The sequence below is a fragment of the Doryrhamphus excisus genome, linkage group LG1 (assembly GCF_037039965.1).
Source record: "Doryrhamphus excisus strain RoL-2023G ecotype Guam linkage group LG1, RoL_Dexc_Guam_v1.1, whole genome shotgun sequence".
Classification (NCBI taxonomy): Eukaryota; Metazoa; Chordata; class Actinopteri; order Syngnathiformes; family Syngnathidae; genus Doryrhamphus; species Doryrhamphus excisus.
The window spans coordinates 23,331,505-23,355,993 of record NC_136357.1 but is presented as its reverse complement, the minus strand read 5'-3'; the positions used below and the strand labels follow the sequence as shown (position 1 = coordinate 23,355,993).

The 24,489-nt window shown below is 46.3% G+C and overlaps 1 protein-coding gene across 6 annotated transcripts in view; it reads right to left on the bottom strand.

Annotated features, from left to right (window-relative positions):
* The window catches only part of acaca (acetyl-CoA carboxylase alpha), a 35,506-nt gene that overhangs the window by 4,608 nt on the left and 6,409 nt on the right, over positions 1-24,489 (bottom strand). The window contains exons 11-48 of one of the 6 annotated variants that reach the window (XM_058078547.2): positions 23,741-23,911; positions 22,444-22,605; positions 22,211-22,374; positions 21,974-22,124; positions 21,674-21,777; positions 20,502-20,729; positions 20,284-20,434; positions 20,084-20,218; positions 19,808-19,954; positions 19,556-19,744; positions 18,677-18,777; positions 18,511-18,599; positions 17,904-18,028; positions 17,397-17,510; positions 16,667-16,780; positions 16,488-16,577; positions 16,263-16,381; positions 14,318-14,341; positions 13,898-13,963; positions 13,063-13,206; positions 12,771-12,981; positions 12,213-12,269; positions 11,941-11,985; positions 10,709-10,750; positions 9,722-9,937; positions 8,179-8,334; positions 7,876-8,100; positions 6,278-6,433; positions 6,057-6,203; positions 5,710-5,979; positions 5,320-5,417; positions 5,092-5,212; positions 4,895-5,005; positions 1,841-1,984; positions 1,356-1,476; positions 636-732; positions 469-565; positions 254-389 (exon numbers count right to left, since the gene is read on the bottom strand). In XM_058078547.2, coding sequence (XP_057934530.2) covers positions 254-389; positions 469-565; positions 636-732; positions 1,356-1,476; positions 1,841-1,984; positions 4,895-5,005; positions 5,092-5,212; positions 5,320-5,417; positions 5,710-5,979; positions 6,057-6,203; positions 6,278-6,433; positions 7,876-8,100; positions 8,179-8,334; positions 9,722-9,937; positions 10,709-10,750; positions 11,941-11,985; positions 12,213-12,269; positions 12,771-12,981; positions 13,063-13,206; positions 13,898-13,963; positions 14,318-14,341; positions 16,263-16,381; positions 16,488-16,577; positions 16,667-16,780; positions 17,397-17,510; positions 17,904-18,028; positions 18,511-18,599; positions 18,677-18,777; positions 19,556-19,744; positions 19,808-19,954; positions 20,084-20,218; positions 20,284-20,434; positions 20,502-20,729; positions 21,674-21,777; positions 21,974-22,124; positions 22,211-22,374; positions 22,444-22,605; positions 23,741-23,911 — 5,038 coding nt within the window. The remainder of the gene's footprint in view (positions 1-253; positions 390-468; positions 566-635; positions 733-1,355; positions 1,477-1,840; positions 1,985-4,894; positions 5,006-5,091; positions 5,213-5,319; positions 5,418-5,709; positions 5,980-6,056; positions 6,204-6,277; positions 6,434-7,875; positions 8,101-8,178; positions 8,335-9,721; positions 9,938-10,708; positions 10,751-11,940; positions 11,986-12,212; positions 12,270-12,770; positions 12,982-13,062; positions 13,207-13,897; positions 13,964-14,317; positions 14,342-16,262; positions 16,382-16,487; positions 16,578-16,666; positions 16,781-17,396; positions 17,511-17,903; positions 18,029-18,510; positions 18,600-18,676; positions 18,778-19,555; positions 19,745-19,807; positions 19,955-20,083; positions 20,219-20,283; positions 20,435-20,501; positions 20,730-21,673; positions 21,778-21,973; positions 22,125-22,210; positions 22,375-22,443; positions 22,606-23,740; positions 23,912-24,489) is intronic. The other 5 variants (XM_058078548.2, XM_058078549.2, XM_058078550.2 and 2 more) reach the window with 5 other exon arrangements.

Here is a 24,489-nt window from a genome sequence, read left to right as displayed (position 1 = left end):
GCCAGTTTTATCATGCTTATTTCTAAGTGTAGTCAACAGATTTTCTTTTGGATCATTTGACATTATTCATAATTTGTCAATGTTTTTCAGTGATAGACCACATGCTGGGGGTCCTTGGACAATATGGGACGGAGGGGTGTCACTACTCTTGGATGACTTGACCAAGTCCAAATAGCACGCTGGTCGTCATGGAGACCTTTACGTTGTCGGGGTTCTTAGCACGGTACAGTCTGGGTAAATGATGGCCACGCACCTTTCATTCCTCCAGAAAAGCCCCTCCAGTTGGCAAAGACGAAGAGAGGCAGGCCCTCCCGGTTCAGATCCTTAATGGCCTGTGCAGTCTTAAAAGCAGAATCGGGAAACCACACCTGGCCTGCCTGCTGGATGATCTAAACACACACATGAGAACATGAGGACATGAGGACACTTGGCTCGTACTTGGCGTATGCTTTGAGCGACCCGCCTAACCTTGGCCTCCGAGTCCAAATTGGCCGGATCAGCTGGGATGGACAGCTCCACTGACCTCGTTTCCACAGCAACCACTCCGGTAGGTATCCCCCCCAGCCTGTGGAAAGGCAGCGTTCAGCAACGCCTGACAGCAAGGAAACCTGTTTGCTTTCCATCGGGGTGCTTACCGTGCTCTGCCCACCAGCACACTCTGAGCCCACGGCTGCATCATCTCCATGAAGGAGCCGTGGTCAAAGAAGCCACTCTGCCAGGAGCCTTTTGGACCTTGGTGTAGATAAATCATTACATTCAGGAGTAATTGTATGTGCAGCCTTCTTCTCAGCACCGTGTGGGTCTGACTCCACGAGCCATCCTGGCAGCAAGCATGATGGATGACGCTATAAAAAGGCTTGCCAAGCTGTTTTTCTGGCTGCTCACCCCGAGAAACACGCCGCACTACCACGAGGTTACTGTTCAATTACGCTCGGCCGCTCATCACTGCCGCAGACGTGTACGGCTACCGGCACAATCCCCGAGATCTCTGCTGTCCCGAGCTATAATTACACTGATAGCGGGCCTGTGGCGGCCTGGCCCCCACTGCGGAGACACGTCCACATCCATTTGGTGCTATCTCCATCTGCTCTTGATCAGCCGGACTTTACGCTTTCTCCACGGAAGACACACGAGCGCTCTGAGATCAACTGCAGCTTCACCGGCGGTGATCATGATTTATGTTAGCTAGCGGCACACAAACGTAATCACTGGCATGCGTATCCTAGTATCAATTGGACAACTGGAAGAGACACATTTTGGATGTGGAGCTTCCAGTGTGTGTGAAGACGCTGGTACGCTAAAGGTTCTCCATGGACAGGGTCATTCGTAAAGCCATGTCAAGGACAAGCACTCACTCTGGCTGGGCCGCCCCGCTAACATCCAACGGGGGTCATAGGGCGCCTTCGTGGGCACAAACTCAACCGGCCGATCGATGGGATCCTTGGCACTCACGATGGGCACCGGGCTCAGTTTGCACTGGACACAAACACAAAAAGGAAAAACAACCGTTGCAGTGTTTCACTATTTCCCACGGGGGTGTCCAAACCTTGGCCCCCCCGGTGAGGGACGCTACTCATCTCAGTTATGCTAAATTAAGTTAGGAAGCTCTACTGTGTATACTCCGTTTTTCCTGAAGTCATCTTCATCCATTTTCTTTTGGGAATATTTCACTTTATTCTCCAATAGAATGGTGTAAACACCAACTTTATTGTGTCTTTGTTTGTCATCATCTGGTCCAATTTGGTCTCCCCCCCCATAATATTTGTACTTTTCTCCTATCTTAGGACAAATGTTTTTCCTCATAATAATAATTATAATATAAAAATTTCTGAGATCTCACCTTGGGCATGTAAGACAGCCACTGCAGGAGGGTGAAGACCCCCTCAAAGTCATCGCAGACGCTACTGTGGGTGACGCCGTTGTTGTGCATGATCTGAATCCCACCAAGTTGGTTATTTGATGTGTACACTTCTCTGCCCAGCACCTGGTGAAGACACAACATGACGTTTCTCCTTTCCTCTTTGTTCCTTGATGAAGCAGCTCACACGTCAACGTGACCTCAGTCACACCAAGAGTCCTTTCTGGACCTCGACTGTCCGTGCTTTAGCGATCTACTTTGTGGAGACGCCAATCATTGGCCATGACAGGACTGGACTTCCCATCTGATTTGCATGACAAAGATTTAGTAAGGCAAGAGGATAGCAGTTATACTACAGACAGGACATGACTCTTATTAAAACCGCAGTACATTCCTCCCTGGAGCGTCCAAGCAGGATCACAGTATTTATGTTATGTACTTCTCCTTTTATGCATGTATTACATCTGTATCCAAACATCGATAGCACTATAAATGCTATGATATGCAGCCATGCCGGGTCACACGACATCAGTCAGCTGACATCAAAGCCCCGTCTTCTTTGGCTGTTAATCCAAAGACGGAACTCAAGCAACGTGAAAAACTGCATTTTCCATCTTTAGTACCAAAACTGTGGATAAATACAGAATATAGATATTTAGAGATGAATTAGGACACCCAACTACCTGCGGGGCCATAAAGGAAAGCTTATTTTCCTAAGCAGGCTGGAACAGGTTGGGGGGTCCCGACATGGCTCACCACTCCCTCGCGTCAGCGTTCACCTTTCCAGCCATCATTTACTTTCTTTATTACCATTAATGGTTACGTATCTGGCTACAAATCTAGGCCGCTCTCCTAAAGCTGTCAGGAAAGCCTGCAGCCCTGAGAAACATTGCAGTCACCTTGACACACACAAAGCCTCGCAGCCTCCGGCCATCGCTGCTTCATTAAGATTCCAGCACGGAGGGGAGGGGAAAAGGGGGGGGGCAGGAGAGAGAAAAGAGAGTCCGAGTAGATGGAAGCGCTCATTGGGGCATTTACGCTAGTAGTTACTATCCAGAGCCCATGAAAATATGGCAGCTTTCTGGAGGCTAATTAAATGATGATCTTGGGGTGGAAAGCCTCCTGCTCTCAATTAAGCTTCACTTAATAGCCAGGAAGTCACATGACCGACGGAGAGGAGGGGCTCTCTGCGGAAAAAAACCCAACTTTTACAGTAAAAGCATAATTATAATAGAATATGTGTCCTTTACAGCCAACCAGCAGAGCAATCTATGACCAACACAGGCTAGTGCAGGCGCTGGAGATCCACCAACAAGGCGCCATTTGCATCCTCTCTCATGGTGCCGCCTGTCAGTTCATTTGCAATGGAGACATCTTGTTATACGGACAAGGAAATGTGAATGGGGAAAGATATGGAGAAGTAGTGAAGCATGATAGCACACACACGCACATACACACACACAGACACACGCACGCATGGACCAATCAACAGCAAGCACAACACCTGCCTCAGCAGAACAAGCATTGTAATGGAAAGCAAATAGTATGGATGTCCTGCATTGCAGCCTCCAGCAAATAGAACCTCATGCTCTGCTTTCAATGATTTGACACTGGCGGCAGGGGTCTGTGATGGGGGGTGGTGGGGTCTGGGATGGAACGGAACCAAGCAGACGCAGGTTGCAGAGTAGTGACTGAAATTTTTGCACCCCCTGCGAGTCCTCCCACAGAAGCTTAGGTGATTGGTTCACTTGCTGGCGTTATTAGCTTTGTCAAGTGTATACATGAAGTAAAATATGTAGTATTGTAAAGTGTTGACTTTCACTGCGGCCTTGAATGATGTCATAACAACCCCTAACACGGGTTACTGTTGCGGCTGTAAGACACGCCAAGCTAAAACTCAACTCTGAGCCCCCGACATCCCTTCCTGTCCACCTCCCCATTCATCCCCACTAGCATCAGAAAATCATATTAATGTATTCTATGGCTTATTTACTATATTGGCTAACAGGTATTTCAAGGTGACTATAGGGCTGTTATTGCATGTCTAGAGGGTTGTAATCATGTTTAAAAATGTATATAGAAGGTCATAAACAATGTGTGCCTGTCTGATATGTCTTAGTTTCTCTTATTATGTCTACTATATTGGGTAATAGTAGTGTAAAGGTGACTATAGGACTGTTATTGCATGTCTAGAGGGCTCTAATCATGTTTAAAAATGTATATAGAAGGTCATAAACAATGTGTGCCTGTCTGATATGTCTTATTTTCTCTTATTGTGGCTACTATATTGGGTAATAGTAGTGTAAAGGTGACTATAGGGCTGTTATTGCATGTCTAGAGGGCTCTAATCATGTTTAAAAATGTATATAGAAGGTCATAAACAATGTGTGCCTGTCTGATATGTCTTATTTTCTCTTATTGTGGCTACTATATTGGGTAATAGTAGTGTAAAGGTGACTATAGGGCTGTTATTGCATGTCTAGAGTGCTCTAATCATGTTTAAAAATGTATTTAGAAGGTCATAAACTTAATATGTCTACTATATTGGTAATAATAGTGTAAAGGTGACTATAGGGCTGTTATTTCGTGCCTGGAAGGCTCTAATCATGTTTAAAAATGTATTTAGAAGGTCATAAACAATGTGTGTGTGTCTTATGTCTTGTTTTTTCTTAATATGTCTACTATATTTGGTAATAGTAGTGTAAAGGTGACTATAGGGCTGTTATTTCTTGTCTAGAGTGCTCTAATCATGTTTGAAAATGTATTTAGAAGGTCATAAACAATGTGTTTCTGTCTTATATGTCTTGTTTTTTCTTAATATGTCTACTATATTGGGTAATAGAAGTGTAAATGTGACTCTAGGGGTGTTATTTTATGTCTAGAGGGCTCTATGTTAAAAAGGGTATTTAGCAGGTTGTAAATAGGCTCTCTATGCTGCTGCTCCAAAAATGAGGTGTGATAAAGGATAAAGGATGCATTACTGTCAGACAAATGCATCATATTTCAACGTTTCTTTTGTCCAAGCTGTGAGCATACCTTGTTGAGTGCTCCAGCTCCAGTGAGAATGATGTGCGAGTTGTCCACTTGGATGGTTCTCTGCCCAAGTCTCACCAGATAGGCTCCGATCCCGATGGCTCGGCACGTCACCTTTTCAGGCAAACAATCAAGGTTAAGGCTTCTTGACGCTGCCGCTAAAAGCTATTTGGATTTCTCTGACACAGACGTGCTCTTACCAGGTTCATGGTGATGATCTCCTCGTAAGCCAGGGAGGATTCTCCAGCAATCATGCCAGACCCCTTCAGATTCTCTACACCCAGCCCCTCGTCCTTCCCGATGATGTCGGTGATCTTGTACCTGCGAAAGAGCACACGGCCTCACCCTGGGCTCCATCTTCAGCAATATGCATACTTGAATGATCCGACAATAGCTTCCATAATCGTTTCCTGCATCTGGAGATGTACCTGGATTCTCCCTTGTCCTCCACGTGTTCACAGTGCACAGAGTTCAGGGCTGAGACCTTCTTATAGTCCTGAGGTGTGAGGTAGAGATACTTGAACCCCTGCAGGGGGAAATGGACGAGACAGCTGAGTGATGGTAGCATGTGAATACTACCGACACGGGACTTGGATGGCTAGATCATCCATGATGAAGATGGCCTCCACAAGGGGTGGAACGCTGCGAGGCCTGTTCTTGTACGATGAATCTGCCACCAGAGCAATGTTGCCGCTTTTATCGGCATCGCCTTATGTTTCACGCCAGCCTAAGTACTGGAAGGTGCGCTTCGGGTGTGCTGTTATCTTTTACTGGTGCAGACCAACGTTCTAACATCACAGGAGACGAGGTTTGCTGACCTTGTAGGGGTCATCCGGGTCTTGCCAGGCCACGTGGAACATGTGTCTGATTTCCTCCGCCAGGCCGATGCGTGCGCCGCTGTTGGCTGCGATGTAGAGCCGTGGGATGCCGCTCTCCCTCGCCATCTCTGAGGCTCGCAGGAACAACACGTCCTCCTGGGGCCCGAACGAGCCGATCTTGTGCGTGATGTCGTTGCTGATAACCACGATCTCACGTCCCACCGGGTACTCTGGCGTGCGTAGGGTCATCCGCCATGCCACCATGCCGATCTAGATTGCAACAATGCAGATAAGCCAGGGAGTGACCGATTCCCCGACTGTTGCAATGCTTTTATTTCCCCACACACCTCGTTGCCGCCTGGCAGTCGGTTCATCTGCACCAGCTGATCTTGAGCATCCAGAACCAACTCGGTGAAGGTCAGCAGCTCGGAGGGAAGAGGGCATTTGGGCACGAAAGCGTAGCTTTGGCTCGAGTGCCACAGCTTTTTCAAAGCCTGGATAAGAGACATAACGCTTAGTCCTGCCCACTAAATCAGGGCTTTAGTGAAGACATCTTTTTCTCCTCCACCTGTCTGAACATCTCGGGGAAGTCGTACACGTAGGTGGTGCCCAGAGATTGGGCCTGAAAACGTTTTGACTGCAGCAGGTCCTTGGTGACGTAGGGCGTGTTGATGAGCATGCCGTGCAACGGACCCTGCTTGTCTCCGTATGCTTGGAACATGATCTGCACACAGAGGGAGGGGGTGTCTTTACAAGTACACCATCTCCTGTCCCCATCTGGACAAGTCACCATCAATATCATCATCATTATTAGAGTTATTGTTATTAGGGCTTTGTGATCATGACTGGGCTGATGTGAGGGAATTACAGCATCTTAGTCTGATAAAGTGAGATTCCTGTACTGCGCAGGTGAGCAAACCAAACGCTCCTTTTGTCTCCTGCAGGTCGTAACTTCCTCTGAGCTCACCTGTAAATGAACATTATTATGAACATGATTATTGTACCAAATGCTGGGGGGAGGGGGGTATTATTCTATAATAATTTTTTTTAGAATATTATAAAAAACTTTTTCCCCTCATATTCTGACTTCATTCTCATATTTTCATCTAACTGTTAATTTTCCAAAATAATGCAACTTATGTTTTTTTTGTTTGATATTATGACTTTTTACCCCACCTCTCACCCAAAGACAGCTGGGATAGGCTCCAGCACCCCCGCGACCCTCGTGAGAATAAGCGGTAGAAAATTAATGAATGATTGAGTTTTTCTTTGAAATGTTCTATTTTATCCAATTTTCTCATCATAACATTACTGTCTTAATATTTTCTCTTTATTCTTGTTAAACTGTATTTTTAGAGGATGTCGAGGGTCGATGAAAAACAGCCGAGCTGGTGCGGCCCCCAGGCAGCATGTAGGACACCCCTGGTCTGGGTATGTTTGCTGTTTGTTGGACGGCTGAGGTGCTGAAACGGGGGGGGGGGGGGGGGGGGGGGTATTAACTTACCTTATCAGCTGACAGGAGAAGCACATATTACTAGAAAGAAGTGTCACACAGGCAAAGTGCTGAGCAACATACTGGACCTCATCTCCAAATGAAGACATCCCTCTAGACCTGACCTTGACCTACCAAGTCCTAGAAATAACATTCCTTATTAAAAATGGAATATTAGCGTAATTGGAGCGTCGAAAACGTGTCTATGACCTTGCCAATGAAGTTTTTTACATTATTTGAGCCCTCTAGATGTGAAATAACACCCCTATAGCCACTTTTACACTGCTTTTACCCAATATAGTAGACCAAATAAGAGAGAAATAAGACACAATATAGATTGACATGTTATTAGAATGCCTTATATTTATATTTAAGTTCATTGAGTCATTTTGAGAATGCTTAATTTAGCAAATATGCATATTTTGTACTAGTAATAGACCGTGGTTGACCAGGAAACCGTGACGATTTATTAATGAATATATTTTTGATAAACCATGAGAGCCAAGCTGCTAAATTTGAAGTGCGCCGTGGTGAGGGATTACGGTCCATATGAAAAGCAATAACATGTTCTGCTGTGAAAGGCTCGAGCACAGTGGCTGTGAGAAGATGAGGCATCCAGGATGAAGCAGAAACGCTTTGCCTGTGACGATCTGGCAAACGTGTGAGTGTCCCACCTGGCGGTCTTTGGGCCCCACCTGTCCCGTTCGGGAGTCAGTGACCTCCTTGTAGAGGCTGATGTCCAGGTAGTAGCCCGATTCGTTGGTGAGGAACAGCCGGATGGGGATTTGCTTTCCCGTGGGAGTCAAGCGGATGTTGATTTTCAGCTCGGCCTGCAGGACGCGCAGCTTCCACAGACGGCTGCCGTAACGCATCACCATGGAGCGCACAGACTCCTCAATCTGCTCATGGAGATGGATGAAGACTCTAACATGCTGACGCTAAGGCTGCTGTGTAACTGGCCGTGTGGCGTTCTGTACCTTTGAGGGGTCCATGATGACGGTGGGTACAAAGTTGAGGAAGATGTGGTTGCAGTCAGTTCTTACTGTGGTGTTGTTGAAGGCCACCTCCAGCTCATCCATGGCCTCCAGGAGCAAACGCTCCGCCTCGTTGTGCAGGTACTCAAACGAGGCCTCCTGGAGTCAGAAAACATAAAAGCAGTTAGCATCGGGCATTTGGGAAATTGGCAGGAAAATGACATAAGGCTTCATATCGGTATCGCTTTCGCTGCGCCGATGATACCACCGTGCTTAGTGCTAAGTGATTAGGTACACCGCTCAGCAACAAGCTAGCTACATCGGGTCATTTCACGCCACTTTTAGCTTGGAATTGTGTGGCTTCACTCTTATCACGGCTTTTCCAAAATATATGGATTCATAAATCATCACTGTGTTGTGGTTGAATATGGCCAATTATCACCCCCGAAGAGGTCATAGTTCAGCACGTTATGGATTTTGGACCAGTTAAACATTTTCAAGCTGAAAATTGTCCAAATAAAGTCAAATTCAAACATAAGACATTCAGAAGACGCATTCAAAATGTTAATACATCGTATCCTTCACTGGCAACTGGGTGCCATATTGTTACATTGATGAGACAATAGCCACTGCAGGAAATACTGGACAGAAACAGGAAGTAAAAAAAAAAACAAGAAACTTTGCCAATGCTAACATGTGAGTCCACATTATGTCTTATTTTTGTCATACTTTATTTTATCATCTCAATTATATTGGGTAGTATGTATGTAAATGTGACTGTAGGGGTGCTATTTTATGTCTAGAAGGATCTAATGTTAGAAACCATAACGTGTGAGTATATATTATAATGTATATGTCCGCACGGTGGTCGAGTGGTTAGCATGTAGGCCACACAGTCAGGAGATGGGAAGACCTGGGTTGGAATCCCACCCCCAGCCATCTCTGTGTGGAGTTTGCATGTTCTTCCCGTGCATGCGTGGGCTTTCTCCGGGTACTCCGGTTTCCTCCCACATTCCAAAAACATGTTAGCTTCACTGGCCACTCCAAATTGTTCATAGGTATGAATGTGGGTGGGAATGGTTGTTTGTCTATATGTGCCCTGGGATTGGCTGGCCACCAGTCCAGGGTGGACCCCGCCTCTCACCCAAAACCAGCTGGGATAGGCTCCAACATAGCCCCGCCCTAGTGGGGATAAGCGGTATAGAAAATGGATGGATGGATGTCTTAAACTGTATCTCTTATTACGTCCACTATATTGGGTAATAGGAGCGTAAATGTGACTATAGGGGTGTTATTTCACATCTAGAGAGCTCTAGTAATGTTAAACTGTAATGTGTGAGTCTATATAATGTCTTATACAGTTTTTTTATGACAGTAAGAGCAGCTCAATATGACCCTACATTAGTTTAAGGGAAGAGCTTTTATCAGCAAAGGTTGATGTCGGTATCGGACATGAAATGAAGTGCTGGTGGGTATTTAGATATCGGTAAAAAAAGCCAATAAGTAGTTTTGTGGAATACAATACATGTGGAGGAAGTATTCCCACCTTGGTAACAAGATCGGAATGACGGATGATGGCTCGCACAAAGAAGCGGTAGTCTGTAACTTCCGCTCCCACTTCCACGCGGGCGGCGCCCAGGTAGAGGTGCATCTTGTGGTTGGCGCACGGGATGGCCGTCAGGGCAAAGTTTCGCATGCGATTGAGCTCCAGCTGGAAGGCGAGGGCCGGCTCCAGGTGGCGGTAGATGCGGTCTTCCACAAACTGAGGGGAAAAAAAGCACCAACGGTCATGTGACACGTGCGCTGGGAATGCAGCATTAGGCAGCGTGATATGAACTCGGCCAGTGGAAGAAGACGGACTTCCAACGGGAGCGGAAAGATGGCTGACAGCGACACAGAGCATCAAGGCAATGAAATCGCCGGCAATCTCAATCTCAGAGACGTTAATGGGTGTCGTTTCTCTTAAATGGGAGACGTAATTAAAGAGTTCATTACTTTAATGAGTTTTGCTGCTGCCATTCTAGTCAAACTATCAAGGCTGGGGGGGGCATCAACGTCTGCGATGGAGAGAAAATGAAGAGATCTGAGGGCGTAAAAACGTACTTTCTAAAACAATCTAAAAAAAAGGTGATTGCGATGGAGAGTACTAGTTGAGGAGCTTCTACCAAAGATCTTCTAGAAAAGACACGCAGTATGACTACACAGTCCATCTGGCCGTGTAGAAGGAATACTTCCACTTTCCCACTGCCTGGAAAGGAAAAGGACACACTGGTGTCCCGTGGCATTGTTTTGGGGGGCCGGTAGGGGCGCCGTGTCGCTAGTTCTTCCTGTTAGCTGCTCCAATAATGTCGCTGTAGCTTGGTCTACGTTCAGCTCACTGATCAACACAAACGTGTGTGAATTAGCTGCCTCGTTTTAGCTGTTTTTATATCTTTAGAAGGCACATGCATGGCCATGTGTCACATCAGGACCGTGGATGGCTTTTCCTTTAAGCAACACAGCAAACGTGGAGGCTTTATGACTTGCCACCTACCTTGTCTCTGGCGCGGAATGTGAAAAACTTGGGGAATTCCCTCTGTGGAGACAAACAAAAACAGCAAAATATAAACATCTCCATTTTAAAATGCCATCAAACCAAGTGGCATAATGTGTTTATTGTAAAGGAAACTATATGCAGTAGTTATTGCCGTTCATTGCTTCCTGACCTGATATGTCCATTTACGATATGTCCATTTTAACAAAGGATTCAATATTAATACATGGAATGTTTTCATAGTTATAGCAAAGAAAACCAATCTTCTACATTATTAGAGCTCTCAAGGCATGAAGTAACACCCCTATAGTCTCCTTTAGATTCTCTTCATTCATTATTGAAAAACGCATGTAGCCAGGTACTGTACTGTAGCTCTAGTCAGCATAAAGATGCGCCACTGTAGATCTAGTCAGCGTAGAGACACGCCACTGTAGATCTAGTCAGCGTAGAGAAGTGCTAACGTCAGGAAGGCCAACTGCCATCTCCACGGCCACGACCATGTAGCCCATTGAGCAAATGGTTTTGCAGAGGAGTAGTAAAAAGTCGAGCCTCATCACGGCAGCGACACCACACAGCAGGATTAGTTCTCATTCGTTCTCATTAGTTCTCAGACGACGCAAAAAAAACACAGCCTATTGTCACAATGCTTCTCACAAGTGTTGAGTTCAAGTGCCACCCTTATCAGAGTCGTGCAACTGTTGGTATGCATTCGGGGAGGGAGGAGAGAAATTGATGCACAGTAGCCCCTCCTTTATCACTGTTACTTGCTTCCAGACAGCAAAGTAGGAGTCTTTGTTTACAAATGGAATATTTTCATACAGAGAGCATAGAAAACCTGTTCACCCCCCTCCAAGTACACTTTTGACATCATTAGAGCCCTCCAGATGAAAAATAACACCCCTGTGTACTCCTATTATCCAATATAGTAGACATTAGAAGGGGAAATAAGGCATAAAACCTTCTAAATACAGTTTTTAACATGATTAGAGCCCTCTAGACATGAAGTAACACCAATATAGTCACCTTTACACTCCTATTACCCAATATAGTAGACTCAGATGTGTTCATTATGGTACATATATAAATAGAATGCATGACATGAGTTGACATGAGCAATAGTATATCTATTTAGTACTGCATACAACTTAGCGGTATATACAGTATACAGTATGTATATTTTGCACTGTAAGTCATAAAGCCTGCAGCCAATGTCCACAAGTCTCTCTACTCACGTGAAACCTTTGGTCCACCTCACAGTTGATTTGCTTCCTGAAATCCTGTCATCATAAAGGCAGCGAAAGCAAGGCATGCAAAGGGGAGATAGAGGAGAGACAGAGCTGAATTTCACAGCAAATTACCAGAAAAACAAGTTTGCATACATGTCATTAGCGCAGTATTAGTGATTTGTGGGACACTTTCAGGTTGGGATTGAGAGGTCATTGGAGTGGCGGCATGCACGGCAGCCGACAGTGAAAGACGTTTATGGTTGAAATGCTGACATTACCTTCTGAGCCACCAGAAAAGTCAAGCGCCGGATTCCGTGTTCGAACAGCAGGTTTTTCTGGGATTGGAGGAAAAAAGTCAATGATGACACTGACAGTACAAGCCTGCAGGGGGGGGGGGGGGGATGGCAGCCCCTGGCCTACAGCACTTACCAAAAATAGAATTTGCCAAGACGACTCAACCAAAAAGTACACAGCAGCAAAATGAAATGAATAAACTTGGAACATTATCATCATTTTTGGAGCATAAAGCTGCTATGCAAAAAGGTGTAATGTGGCTAAAAACAAATAATAAAGTTCAAACTGGAGAGAATTTGCTTGTGGAAAATGTCATAATATTACAGAAATAAAATTAAAATCTTAGGGGAATAAAATCACATTATGAGAAATTGGAGAAAACTGTAATTATTCCAGAATAAAGTCAAGAGATTGAGGGAAAAAAGGGACAATTTTATGAGAATAAAAGTCATATTATGAAGGAAAATGATGTAATTTTAGTCGTGAAGACTTGAAATATATTTGGAAGTCATGATATGAGGAGAAAATGAAGGTCGTCCAACCTTTGACTGGGTGAACTCGCGAAACATGGCGGCCAGGCCGTCGTCATCCATGTCGCTGTCGGTCTTTATGGCCACATTCAGGATGTGGATGGGTTCTTCTCGGGTGTTCTTGTTCTCCTCCTCGCCATACAGGACGGGGTTACCGCCCTCCGGGAACGTCGGGCTTGGGGGAGGAGAGTCTGTGAAGCAACTCAACACGTCCGTGATGTTCCTGCAGGGACAGCGCAGCAATCTCATTGGCACGTCTCTATTCAAGTCCATTTGCAGCACGTGAAAGAAGAGCGACACGGACTTGGTGAACTCCTGGAAGGAGCGGAAGGAGACCATGGCGCCCATCCTCTGGCAGGGTGGCGTGAAGGACGTGTCTAGCAGAACATCATTCACGCTGGCCATGTGCACCATGCCGTAGTGGTTGAGGTTGGATGAGAAGGACATCCTGCGGCGAGAGGGACGCCAATGTGGTGATGCTGTAGATAAAACATCTCGACCGCATATGGAGCCGCAGTGCGGCGTGGACGTGTTAGTTGAAGTGGATCACAATCTCGACAAACCCACCACCAATGGGAGGGTGGCATGACCCAACAAATGCCAAACGTAGTAATGATGATGAATATGTAGAGCGACCACGATATGAGCCCAGAAATCACAGAAGTATCACCCCAAGTATCACCCCAATCAAACAATGCTGGGAATCAGTCAACATCCCACATGTGCAGAAAGAAAACAAGCAGCAGACTGAGATTGGAAGTTTGACTTTCGGCAAAAAGAGCAAATCATGTCAGAAATCTGAATTAGCCAGATGCTAACGAGCATGACTGAATTATGCTACACACTTGGTTGGCTTATCTTTGCTTATCGTATCAGATCAGAAACCAAATCCGCAGTGCGGCACATCGGCCATCACCAGGCTAGCTCAAGCTCGAAAGAACGCTGCCCCCAGTGTTTCCGTGCACAATAAGCGCTCTGTCTGATGTAGCATAATTCAGCCGAGGCCAGGCCCCGTGTCGCCGTGTCACTTGACTGAGAGCAATTTCCCCCCCCAAAGAAAATAAGACCCTGTAAGTGTTAGCTCCATGCTATCCCAAAAGGTACACATTGAAATGACTTGAGAGGTTTGGGGGTCAAACCTGTCCGGAGCTTGTGAGGAATTATTGACTTTTATAATGTCCAGGACTGAAGGGGCAGACATTTTCCTAGTGGGACAGTCACATGTTTTTATTTTAGGAGATTTCAACTGCTTCTATATTCATTTGCATCATTATGTGATGCTAAATAATGCATACTATTGAAGAACACACACACACACAAGTTAAAACATAGAGACATTGATGACAAAGAGCATAACATGGAGGGACGGCCATGGTGTGGTCGGTAAAACCAATAAACGTTGCACTTGGCAAAGTTGTGCCGCCAGTTTCATTTAATTGCAAACTAAGAAAGGCTGCTTAATGACCAAAAACTTGGCTGTTAATGTGAATTTATGCATGGAGCATGCAGCTAGGCTACAGCCGCTAGTAGTCTAGGCAATAAAAGAATGTTTACAATACCTGTTGAGAGTGGGGATGTTCCCTCTGCAATCAAACAACATTGATTACTACACGGGTTAGTCAGTGGCAGGCATCAGGAGAGGAAGTCAGGCAGTGTGTTTGTTCTCCGCCACAATGCTTTGCTAGTCTGGTCAATATGAATGCACTGGGTGTCAAAAGGTTGAGCACACATTTCACTTGATGACTGCTCCGTGCATGAGGTGCATCGCCATGCAGGTCCCTAGCATGACGCATCAACTTTGCTTACAGAGGTTGCAGTTAGGTTCTACATTGTTGCATTTTTGAAAAAGTGATGTTTCTAGTTGATGTTGCCACCTGTGAGGAGCGAGTTCGCACCTCGGCCTCATTTCCAGAAGCAACCCGGGGTTGACGCCTCTCGGAGTAAACAAAGGCTTCTCCAGGTAGATGGTCCACTTGGTTCAGTATATTTGTCATCCAAATACTAGTCATGCCAAAACCTTGTGTTGCTGCTGGATGTTCACAGCATCCCAGTCATGCTCCAAGTTTGTTATCTTTTCCAAAAGAGGAAGCTTTAAGACAACAATGGACCAATCATGTGCAGTGGAGGAGAGACAGCTGGACGCCCACCTCCAGTTTTCTTCTTTGCAGTCATCATTTCACTGACAACTGCTTCCAAGGAAGACCTTTGCAAGCCTGCATTTTGAAACTGCCTTCTGTCTCGTACAGCGCCATGATAGTACCCTGATGGCATCACTGAACTGGCAAAAAAATGTTTCTACAAAAGTACCGCTGGCTTTCAAAAAGGCAACAATGTAGAACAGAATTACAAATCTCGGATAGTTAAGCAAAGTTCACGAGTCACATCATTTTAACCCGCCTTTTGTTGAGCTTCTTCTCAACAACAGCAAAAAAGAACTAAAAGGCAGAGACTGACTTGACTAAAAACACACCAGGATTATTTGAGAAACATGCAACATGCCGTTTATGCTCTCTACAGACAACATCGGCTGCAGCAAACACAGCCAAGACTGGCAATCATTAGTCCAAAAAGATGCAGATTGAAGTAAACAGTACATACGGTATGTTTTATCTTAAAATGGCTGAATGAACATTGGCTAATGAGGCATTAGCAACTAACTAACATGTGAATCTACATTATGTCTATTTTCTCTGTCCACTAGGTTGGCTAATAGGAGTGGAAAGACGACTATAGGGCTGTTATTTCATGTCCAGAGAGCTCTAACAATGTTAAATAAACATTTCAAGGCCCAACATTTTGCCCTAACGGTGAAGATATTTCCTGTAGTGGAATTCTTGGCATACAGCTTTGGTTGTGGATGTCAGGAGATGCTGCAGCGCTCGCTAATGTTGCGGCTGCCACTCCACGGCAAGCAAACACGCAAACGCTCATCCACACAATGCATCTCTGTCTCTGCCTCCGGTTACTATGGCAACAGTGCCCCCCAGTGGGACAAGACACTGTGGGCCTGAGAGCCGGGTGGCAACCGTGCCGCACGTTTTACACCAAGCCAATTTGCCAGAATCCCCAGAAAAAGCATTTCATTGGCATCCACTTAGGTCTTGGCTCTTGTCCCCCTCATTGTTGCTGTTTTTGAATTTGCAAAACCTAATTTTCTTTAAATATCACTTTCCCTGAATATTTCAACTTCCTGCTCCTAAGATGACCTCCTCATAATAGTCATAATTTTTGCCGTTAGTCCAGTCATTTGTAAATGTTGTTCAATGAGCTCTGAGTGCCGTAAACCAGCCCCCGGCCCACACTTGGGAGGCCGCAGCAGCACGAAGGATGAACAACTGAGAAAGAACGTGGCTGGTAGAGGGACGTGTGGAAAGGACAGTGTTCACCAGCCATCTCCATCAATAAGTGATATGAATATTGACCTGCGTCTGCGGGGAAGATGCCGAGGGGTGCGGGAGGCGAAGTGAAGCAAAACATTGTGGGAAGACTGAAGAAGGGCGGTACCTGTTTGGGTGCGAGGTGGGGAGCATGAACTGGAACTCTACTATGCACGTGTTGTCCTTCAACTGCCGATGCTGCACGCTGTTCAGCTCGTAAGCGATGTACGCCCGCCGCACGTAAACCTGCCGTGGTTGGGAGACTGGTCAAATAAAACTCAGGAGCGGATTTGCCAGTGTCCCGCATTAAAAAGAAATCAGAGCCAGGCAGTTAAAGACATAATCATCTCACCTCAAGGGCGGCCATTCGCACAACCTGATTACTGTGGTAGAAGAAGTTGGGCAGGACATCAAATATGGATGTTTCAGAAAGGATGAGCTTCTACAGGAGTAAAAAAGTAAAAAAATAAAGGGGGGGGGGTTAACGCTTGCTTCAGTGAAATCGGCGTGCAGGTCGTACCGCTGGCTTACCTGCAGATTCTCAATGCAGAATTGGTGTCCGTACATGTCAATGGCGGAGAGGAAAATGGACTCCACCTGGTTGTGGCGGAGCTCATAGGAGGGCAGGTGAGACGCGATCAACACCTGCGGACCAGTTGGCCAGTCACCACGCAAAGCAACCATGTTTGTAGTCTTCACTCAGGTAGCCGTGCATGCTAACTATCACAGCCGTTCCAACTCAGACAACCAATCCTTTCAACGCTCCAATGAGGTGAGATACCTGTACTGTGTGGGTAAGCAAATTAAGCGCTCCTTTTTTCTCCTGCCTGAGATGCTAACTGCCCCTGAGCTAACTTGGGAACCAAGCTTCACTTCTGAGTAAGACATTCCTCGTGGCCGTTGTACTAAATGCTGCACCAGGAGGACAGAACCACACTGAGCACACGTTATTAGCCACACTCCTACAGGTTACTGCTCAGGGGTGTGCCTGAGTACTGTGCACCTTGCTGGGCCACAGCAGGTGGCTCCTCCCCCTCTATACTCAGCTTCTCCTGGTAGTAATCATGATGTTAGAAGTCATGATGTTTCATTAGGACCACAAACTACACTCCAATCTAAATGTTTAATTAAATATTAAGTTCCGCTGATGAATTAGGTAAGTATGTTGAGAAGCGGAACGTTACAGTTGAGATATGGTTCGTTATGTTCTGGTCATTTCTGTGCTTCATTTTATCAAGCAAAGGATGAGTGAACAACAAACCTGCCGCGCCCGCAGTGCCACCTTGGCATTGGTCGTCTTACTGAGCTGGGTGAATTCAGTCAACATGGCCATCAGCTCCTCTGTCAGTGTGGGGTCACGACCACACAACTGGTCCTGCAGATGACGGAACCCCCAGTCGTTAGCCAGTGTGTCCTTGGTGGAATGGGAATGCTAAAGATACACTACCGGTCCAAAGTTTAACGACTCCACATTCACCTATGTACTACACCCCAGTTGAGGAAGGTAAAGCACCACGGTGGGTTTTTATGCAGACAGGGGAGGTAGCAAGTACTCCACCTGCCAAGGCTCCATCAACCTTCATTTCTGGAGCTTGTTGAGCCACTTTCTTCTCCCTGACAGCGGCCTTTTCCTACCGTTCCTTTTTTAACCACCTAGCTTTGTACAGCTTCCAGCTAATGTTGGACTTCCACCGTGTGAATTGAAGAACTAAGTGGAAAGACTGGGCCGCTCTACAGCTGTGGACCGGTAGTGTACATGCGTACTTACAATCAGCATCGTAACCAGTAAGTTCTTCTTGGTGACTTGGGCGTGGGAGAAGATGTAGTTGAGAACATTTGCCATGTCGCCTTTGTTTTCTTCACGCAGCGTGAACACGCACTTGTCATAGTGACCTGGCAAACAAGCAAACATCAACGTTGGGCCGACTACCACCACTAGTACGAGTACTAGTACAGCAGCTTTCATTGTACAATGAGCATTGCCTTGCATCTGACTGGAAGTCATGTACCTCCAACTTGGGCACAATTTAAAAACATGAAGCACAGAATGCAACATCTTATTTCTTTCTAGCAAATGGTGGCAAGCTGTGCGAAGATAAGGTGAACTGATCTCTCCGCTCTATCGCTGTGCTCTGTACAACATGGAACTAATCCATACAAACTCAATTGTTACGTAGAATCACTACGCTGCAGACCCGGCCACCATAAGTGACGTACCAGAATGTAGGATTCAATATCAATAAATGGGATATTTTGGTAGTTATGGCATAGAAAGCAGTTTACAATCACATCTAGACATAACACAACATGCCTATATCCGCCTTCACCTCTCCTATTACCCAATATAGAAAATAACAGAATCACACATCCCTTACCGTTCTGGAACTGGATCTCTACTTTCAGGTACTGTCGGAGCAAGTCGATGACCACCGCCTTCATGTAACCACGGATGCCACTGCGATACCTGCGTGGAACAATGGAAGAGCTCAAGTGTAAATACAGCAATCTATCATGGCCTACACAACAATGACCGCCACTCACTTCTGCACCAGCTGGACAATGCTTTGTGTGTTCATGAAGAAGACTTCTCTCTCTGATTTCTTGTTCAGTGTTGCGGCATGGCTGTCCAAGATGTTGGCAATCTGGTAAGGCAGGAAATAAACAATATAATCTTGCCATGCCACCAGCATGCCTTTATTGTGTAGGGTCAGGACCCTGGCATGTGTCAGCATCCAAGAGGTGTCCTACAAATAGCCTGTCGTCTAGACAAGGGATCAGTGCTCAAGGAAACAAAAAAAATCATCAATTCGGGAAATGCATGACTTGTTTAACCGAAACAATTATTGACATTGTACAGGAAGTCATCCCTCACCACTTTGTGGCGTCACAATTTTTCCACAACAGATTCCCAGTAATGAACAAATCATGCCTGTTATTAGTGAAAATATATATTATTTTATCTTATTCCGCCCACTATATTGGACAATAGGAGTGTGAATGCGCCTATAGGGGTGTTACTTCATGTCTACAGCACTCTAATAATGGTGGTCAACAAGTTTTCTATCCAACTAGGAAAGTATTTGATTTCTGAAAAAGCCAAAGGAAACAAACAAAACTGAAGGAGGGATGACCGGAGTATGCCAACGTTTTAGATCATTTCACAAAATACACTTTGGTATTTTTAAGCATAAGACTGCATGCAGCCGATAATTCAAAAGGCTTGCTGAGAAACATGAGCATGTTAGAAAAGAACTCCACTCAGTGTCACTTTCTAAGCAGGGCTGCGTTATGGCGCCATCTGCTGGTTGCTGCCGATACTGAAATCCAGTATGTCCAGCCACATGATCCGTCATCACCAATTTGATTTGTCACATGCATCCTTGGGACAGAGAATGCTGTTTAAATTGTGTGTGTGCGTACCTGCTGGCTGGGGAACTGGCAGAGCACGGAGGTGATGTTGCTGGCATACTGAGCCATCTCCTTCTTTATGGCTTTCTCCACAGCAGGGGGGATGCGGCCAGACACGCTGGTCATGATGTCCTGGAGCTCCAGCAGGGGCAGCGAGGGATCACGCATGGTTTTCATCAGCCTTTCCACCCATTCTTTCAGCTGCCGGCAGAAAAGAAGGGTTGCAGACATTCGGTGTGGTCGAGGTGCCGTAGAAGCGCTCACCTTGGTGCTGAAGAAAGGCTCGGGGAGACAGTAGCCGTTCATCACGTGAACGAGGTGGTCGAGTGTGTTGTGGAAAACTCTGTGTAGTTTCTCCCCCCGAAGGGCGACTGCCTGGGTTGAAGGCAAGGACCCAGTGTAAAGCTCTGCCTGCAAGAGAATCATACAAACAAAGAAGGCATCGTTGGCATGGTTGCATGGATCAGTCATGATAAATCAATTGGATTCAAATGTATTCTATGTTGGGTGCGAGGACGAGCACATGGCCCCTTAAGCTACCTGCTGTACTCTGGTGGGGTCATCCAGCTGAAGTTTGGCAATGACACAGCCGGGCTCCAACGCCGCCCCCGCCCTCTTCACGTAGTGAATGCAGCCGGACTCGGCCGCTGTGAGAGTCATCACCATCTTCATCACCTGCAGATCACGTCCACACTTAACAAGGGCCTGCAACAAACACGGGCCAGGCCAGCGCTACGCACCTCTATCTCGGCATAGCACTGGCCGGCGAACACGTGGCCGCCGTCCTCCACCGTGTACTGGATGATTTTTCCCGCTGAGGGCGATCTCAGCAGGGAGGGGTCGTTCTCTTTTTCAAAAACACAAGTTTTGTTCCCGATGGTGATGCGATACCTGCAGAGAGCCTGAGTCAACCGGTGTCCTGGCGCAGCTGAAGACGTGATAACCACGACCTCCTCACCTGTCTACCTCTTCCTTCATGTAGGTGGTGTAGCTGCTGCCGTCGTAGGACAGCAGCAAACCCCCGTCGCTTAGCCGATGGACGTCCACCTCGGCCGTGGAGCTGTTCATGATGACCACGTAGGAGTTGGGAGACTGGCGCGTCACCGTCAGGGTGTACTTGATGCCTTCGTAGATCAGCTCCACGTCCACGGTGTTGAGCAGTGTGTGCGCCGGGAGCACCTGCCCCCTGCAGGGAACACAACATTTGCTTTTTTTCCTTGGAGGATGCTGACATCATTCACAAGTTCTCCAATTCTTCTTAGCCCACCCACGTTTCATTCAGATCACCGGCAAAAAATACAGTTTGGGCATCCAATAGGGCTTTTCCAACATTCCCACATTTACTGTCGTCTCATCTTTTCCCATTGGCACCCTGACTGGTGGGGATCATCCATCCATCCATTTTCTGTACCGCTTATCCTCACAGGGTCGCGAGATATCCTATCCCAGGAATCTTCTGGCGGGTACACCCTGGACTGGTGGCCAGCCAATCACAGGGCACATATAGACAAACATTCATACCTATGGACAATTTGGAGTCGCCAATTAACCTGGCATGTTTTTGGAATGTGGGAGGAAACCCACGCATGGGTCTCCCAAACACTTGTCCACCGTGCAGCCTTCATTTCACATTCCCCGTCACTGTAACTTTCTGCTTATTCTGCTGCTGGTTCCATCCTCCAGCCCACTATAGTCGTCACTAATTAGTTATACTTCAATGTTCAGTCTGCGTTTTCCTTTCCGACATTTTCACTTCCTATTTTGGCAAACCATTCAGCTCGTTCAGGACATTTAGGCTACATATCAGGACTTCCCATCAGGAAGACTTCATATCAGTATTTCAATATTTACTGTCACATTTTCCCCATTGAAAATGAATGAACAATTTACACATCGCCCCCTATTGGTGGAAATGTATTTTCACATTCAGGTCGTCTGGTTCGATCTTCATTTAGTCAGTAGATGAACATTCCTTCATTACAGCTATAACTGTCTTTAACGTGTTGCGTGTGAGTGACTTAGGAGTTCATTTAGCTCTAATTTGGGTATGAAAATATACCACAGCTGGTGCGGAACCCGAGGGCCACCAGCAGCGTGGAAAGTGCACAGCTATAAGTGACGTATGCTCACCTCTCCAGGGAATGCAGGAAAATGGACACGCTGTTCCGCAGATTAACATCTGCCACGTGCAGCGCTCCACTCACAATTCCCAGCATGGTGTCCGGACGTTCCGCCTGAATAAAAGCCCTTCGTTTAGCGGCACGTAAACCCGACGTTTCTCTATAACAACAACTTTAAGCACCAATGCGTTCCCTGCGGCCAATCAAAAGTTTGGAGACACCTACCCATGCTGTTGAATGAGAAGGTGTGTCTAAACTTTTGACCGGTAGAGTCAAATGCTTCTCAGTTCCTCTCTGAATTTGCGCCCACCTGCATCTTCTCGGAGATGAGCCGATCCAGCCATCCTGTATCGATGCTATTATGCTGAAAGCATTCGGTTTCCAGTAGCTTGATGAGGTATTCCACCGTGGTCCTGAAGTCTCCTCTGATGGACAACTCCTTCAAAGCCACCACCATGTTACTGCAAAAGATGGACAGACGTTGCGTGAGTGCAGCAGCTATCCAACCAGACGGGGAGCAGGTTGGCATCCACACTCAGTTACTTACGAGATGGCTTCTTCGCGATTCTCTCCCCAAGAGAAGCAGTGGCCAAACTGGGAGTCTGCAAACTCGTGCAAGCCTCCAGCGGCTGCGACACTGAAGTAGCCCCACACGTTCTTATTGCTGCGGAAGTTCAGCTCTTGTACGGTTCCTGAGCTCGGCTTAAAGCCCTGCAATCACACACAGCACCATGGCAGAGTCTCACCCCTCCAAAAGATTACGCTGAGCGAGGACCTTACCTCGTCTGGATTTTCACTGGTGATGCGAGCTGCAATGACATGCCCCCGTGGGGAGGGGGCCGTCGACAGACCCTCAAAGTCGATGAGAGAGTCTCCCCAGGGCTGCTCCCCGTACAGCATCCTGATGTCTTTGATTCTGTAAAGGGGGATGCCCATTGCAATCTAGGAAAGATATCAAATACGCCAAACAATAAATACTTGTAATAAAAAGCCTCCATTTAACAATGAAGATGCATTTTTAAATGTTTATTGTCCCACAAATTAATGTTCAACAAAATGACTGTCAACATTTTTGGAGACCAAATAAAGCACTAATGTTATGATAATATAATAATATATTAAAATGATGCAATCGTAGATGTTGTTTGGGACATGTCTTTTCTCACATGCAACTGGTACTGTCTAACATGTGTCTAACATGTGTACTGTCCACTCTAACCGTGTTAAAAGTCTATTTACAAGGTTGTAAACAGGTCTTGTACGTCTTATTTTCTCTTATTATGTCTACTATATTGGGTAATATGAGTGTAAGGTAACTATAGGGGTGTTATTTCATGTCTATAGGTATCTAATAATGTTAAAAGTGTATTTACAAGGTTGTAAACAGGTCTTCTATGTCTTATTTTCTCTTATTATGTCTACTATATTGGGTAATAGGAGTGTAAGGGTGACTATAGGGGTGTTATTTCATGTCTATAAGGCTGTAATAATGTTAAAAGTGTATTTACAGGATTGTAAACAGGTTTTCTACGTCTTATTTTCTATTTTTCAGTCTAATACATTGGGTAACAGGTGACTGTAGGGGTGTTATTTCATGTCTAGAGTGCTCTAATCATGTTAAAAGATATATTTACAAGGTGACCAACAGGTTTGCTACGGTCTAACTCCACAAATATTCAATTTATAAATGAGGAATCCCACTTTTCAGGAACACAACTTTTTACTCAACTGATAGACATCACTGTAAAACGAGAGCAACAGCGACGCCCAATCAGCTTGAAGGTTCCCCTGCAATGACGGTCTTCAGCTTGACTGCCAGCTGACCTAAGTACGCACACAATCCTTGGCAGCGGGCGTGCGTCACATGACCAATTGCAGCGTGCATCACTGCATTGGCAACAATGCTGGCGCACATCGCCTTGCTCTCGTGCAGTCGGTTGCCATGGAGACGGGGGAAGGGGCTAGCGGGGGCTCCTCTCATGACCAGCAATGTAATGTGCGGCAGCGTGAGAAATGCGGTCTGCTAACGGCGTGGCTAGCGAGACGGCCGAGCGCGAGTGGGAGTTGTGGGATTCACCTGCAGCTGCGCGGCGGGCAAGTTGACGTCGGCCACCATCTCCGTGCACGGGTGCTCCACCTGCAGACGCGGGTTGAGCTCCAGGAAGTAGAAGCTACCATCCTGGCTGTAGAGGTACTCCACTGTGCCCGCGCTCACATAGCCCACCATCTTGGCCAGCTTCACTGCACACTGGACAGGCAAAGCAAGTCAGAGGTCACATTCTTTTCATGACACTGCATTTTCGAAACAGTACTCGTGTTTCATCAACGTGTGTACTAGGGGTGCATGAGAATCATCAGGCCGATATGAGGGAATTATGAAGTCAATAATTGAGATAAAAAAGCTCCGATATGACATGATGATGTGGGTGAGCAAATCAAGCGCTCCTTTTTTCTCCTGCCTGTGAGGTTTAACAGCCTATCGTGGCTTCTGCTACGCTCACTCGTAAATAATTCACTTTCCCAGGAAGACATTTTGGGTGCTAGTTGTACTAAATGCTCAGTGATGAAGGAAAAAAAACACACAGAGCACACACAAAAAAAAAAAACTCATCAGCCACCGGAAAAGTGCCAAAGGTTTGCCAGAGACCTCTGTGGCGTCACACCGGCTGCTCGGAGCGTGCGCCTGAATACAGTGCACCCCGCTGGGCCACAGCAGGTGGCTCCTCCCCCTCTATACTCAGCTTCTCCTGGTAGTAGTCATGTGATGATGTTTCATTAGGACTCATCTACACATCCTCATTTCTTCATTTGTGCATGAACTACACT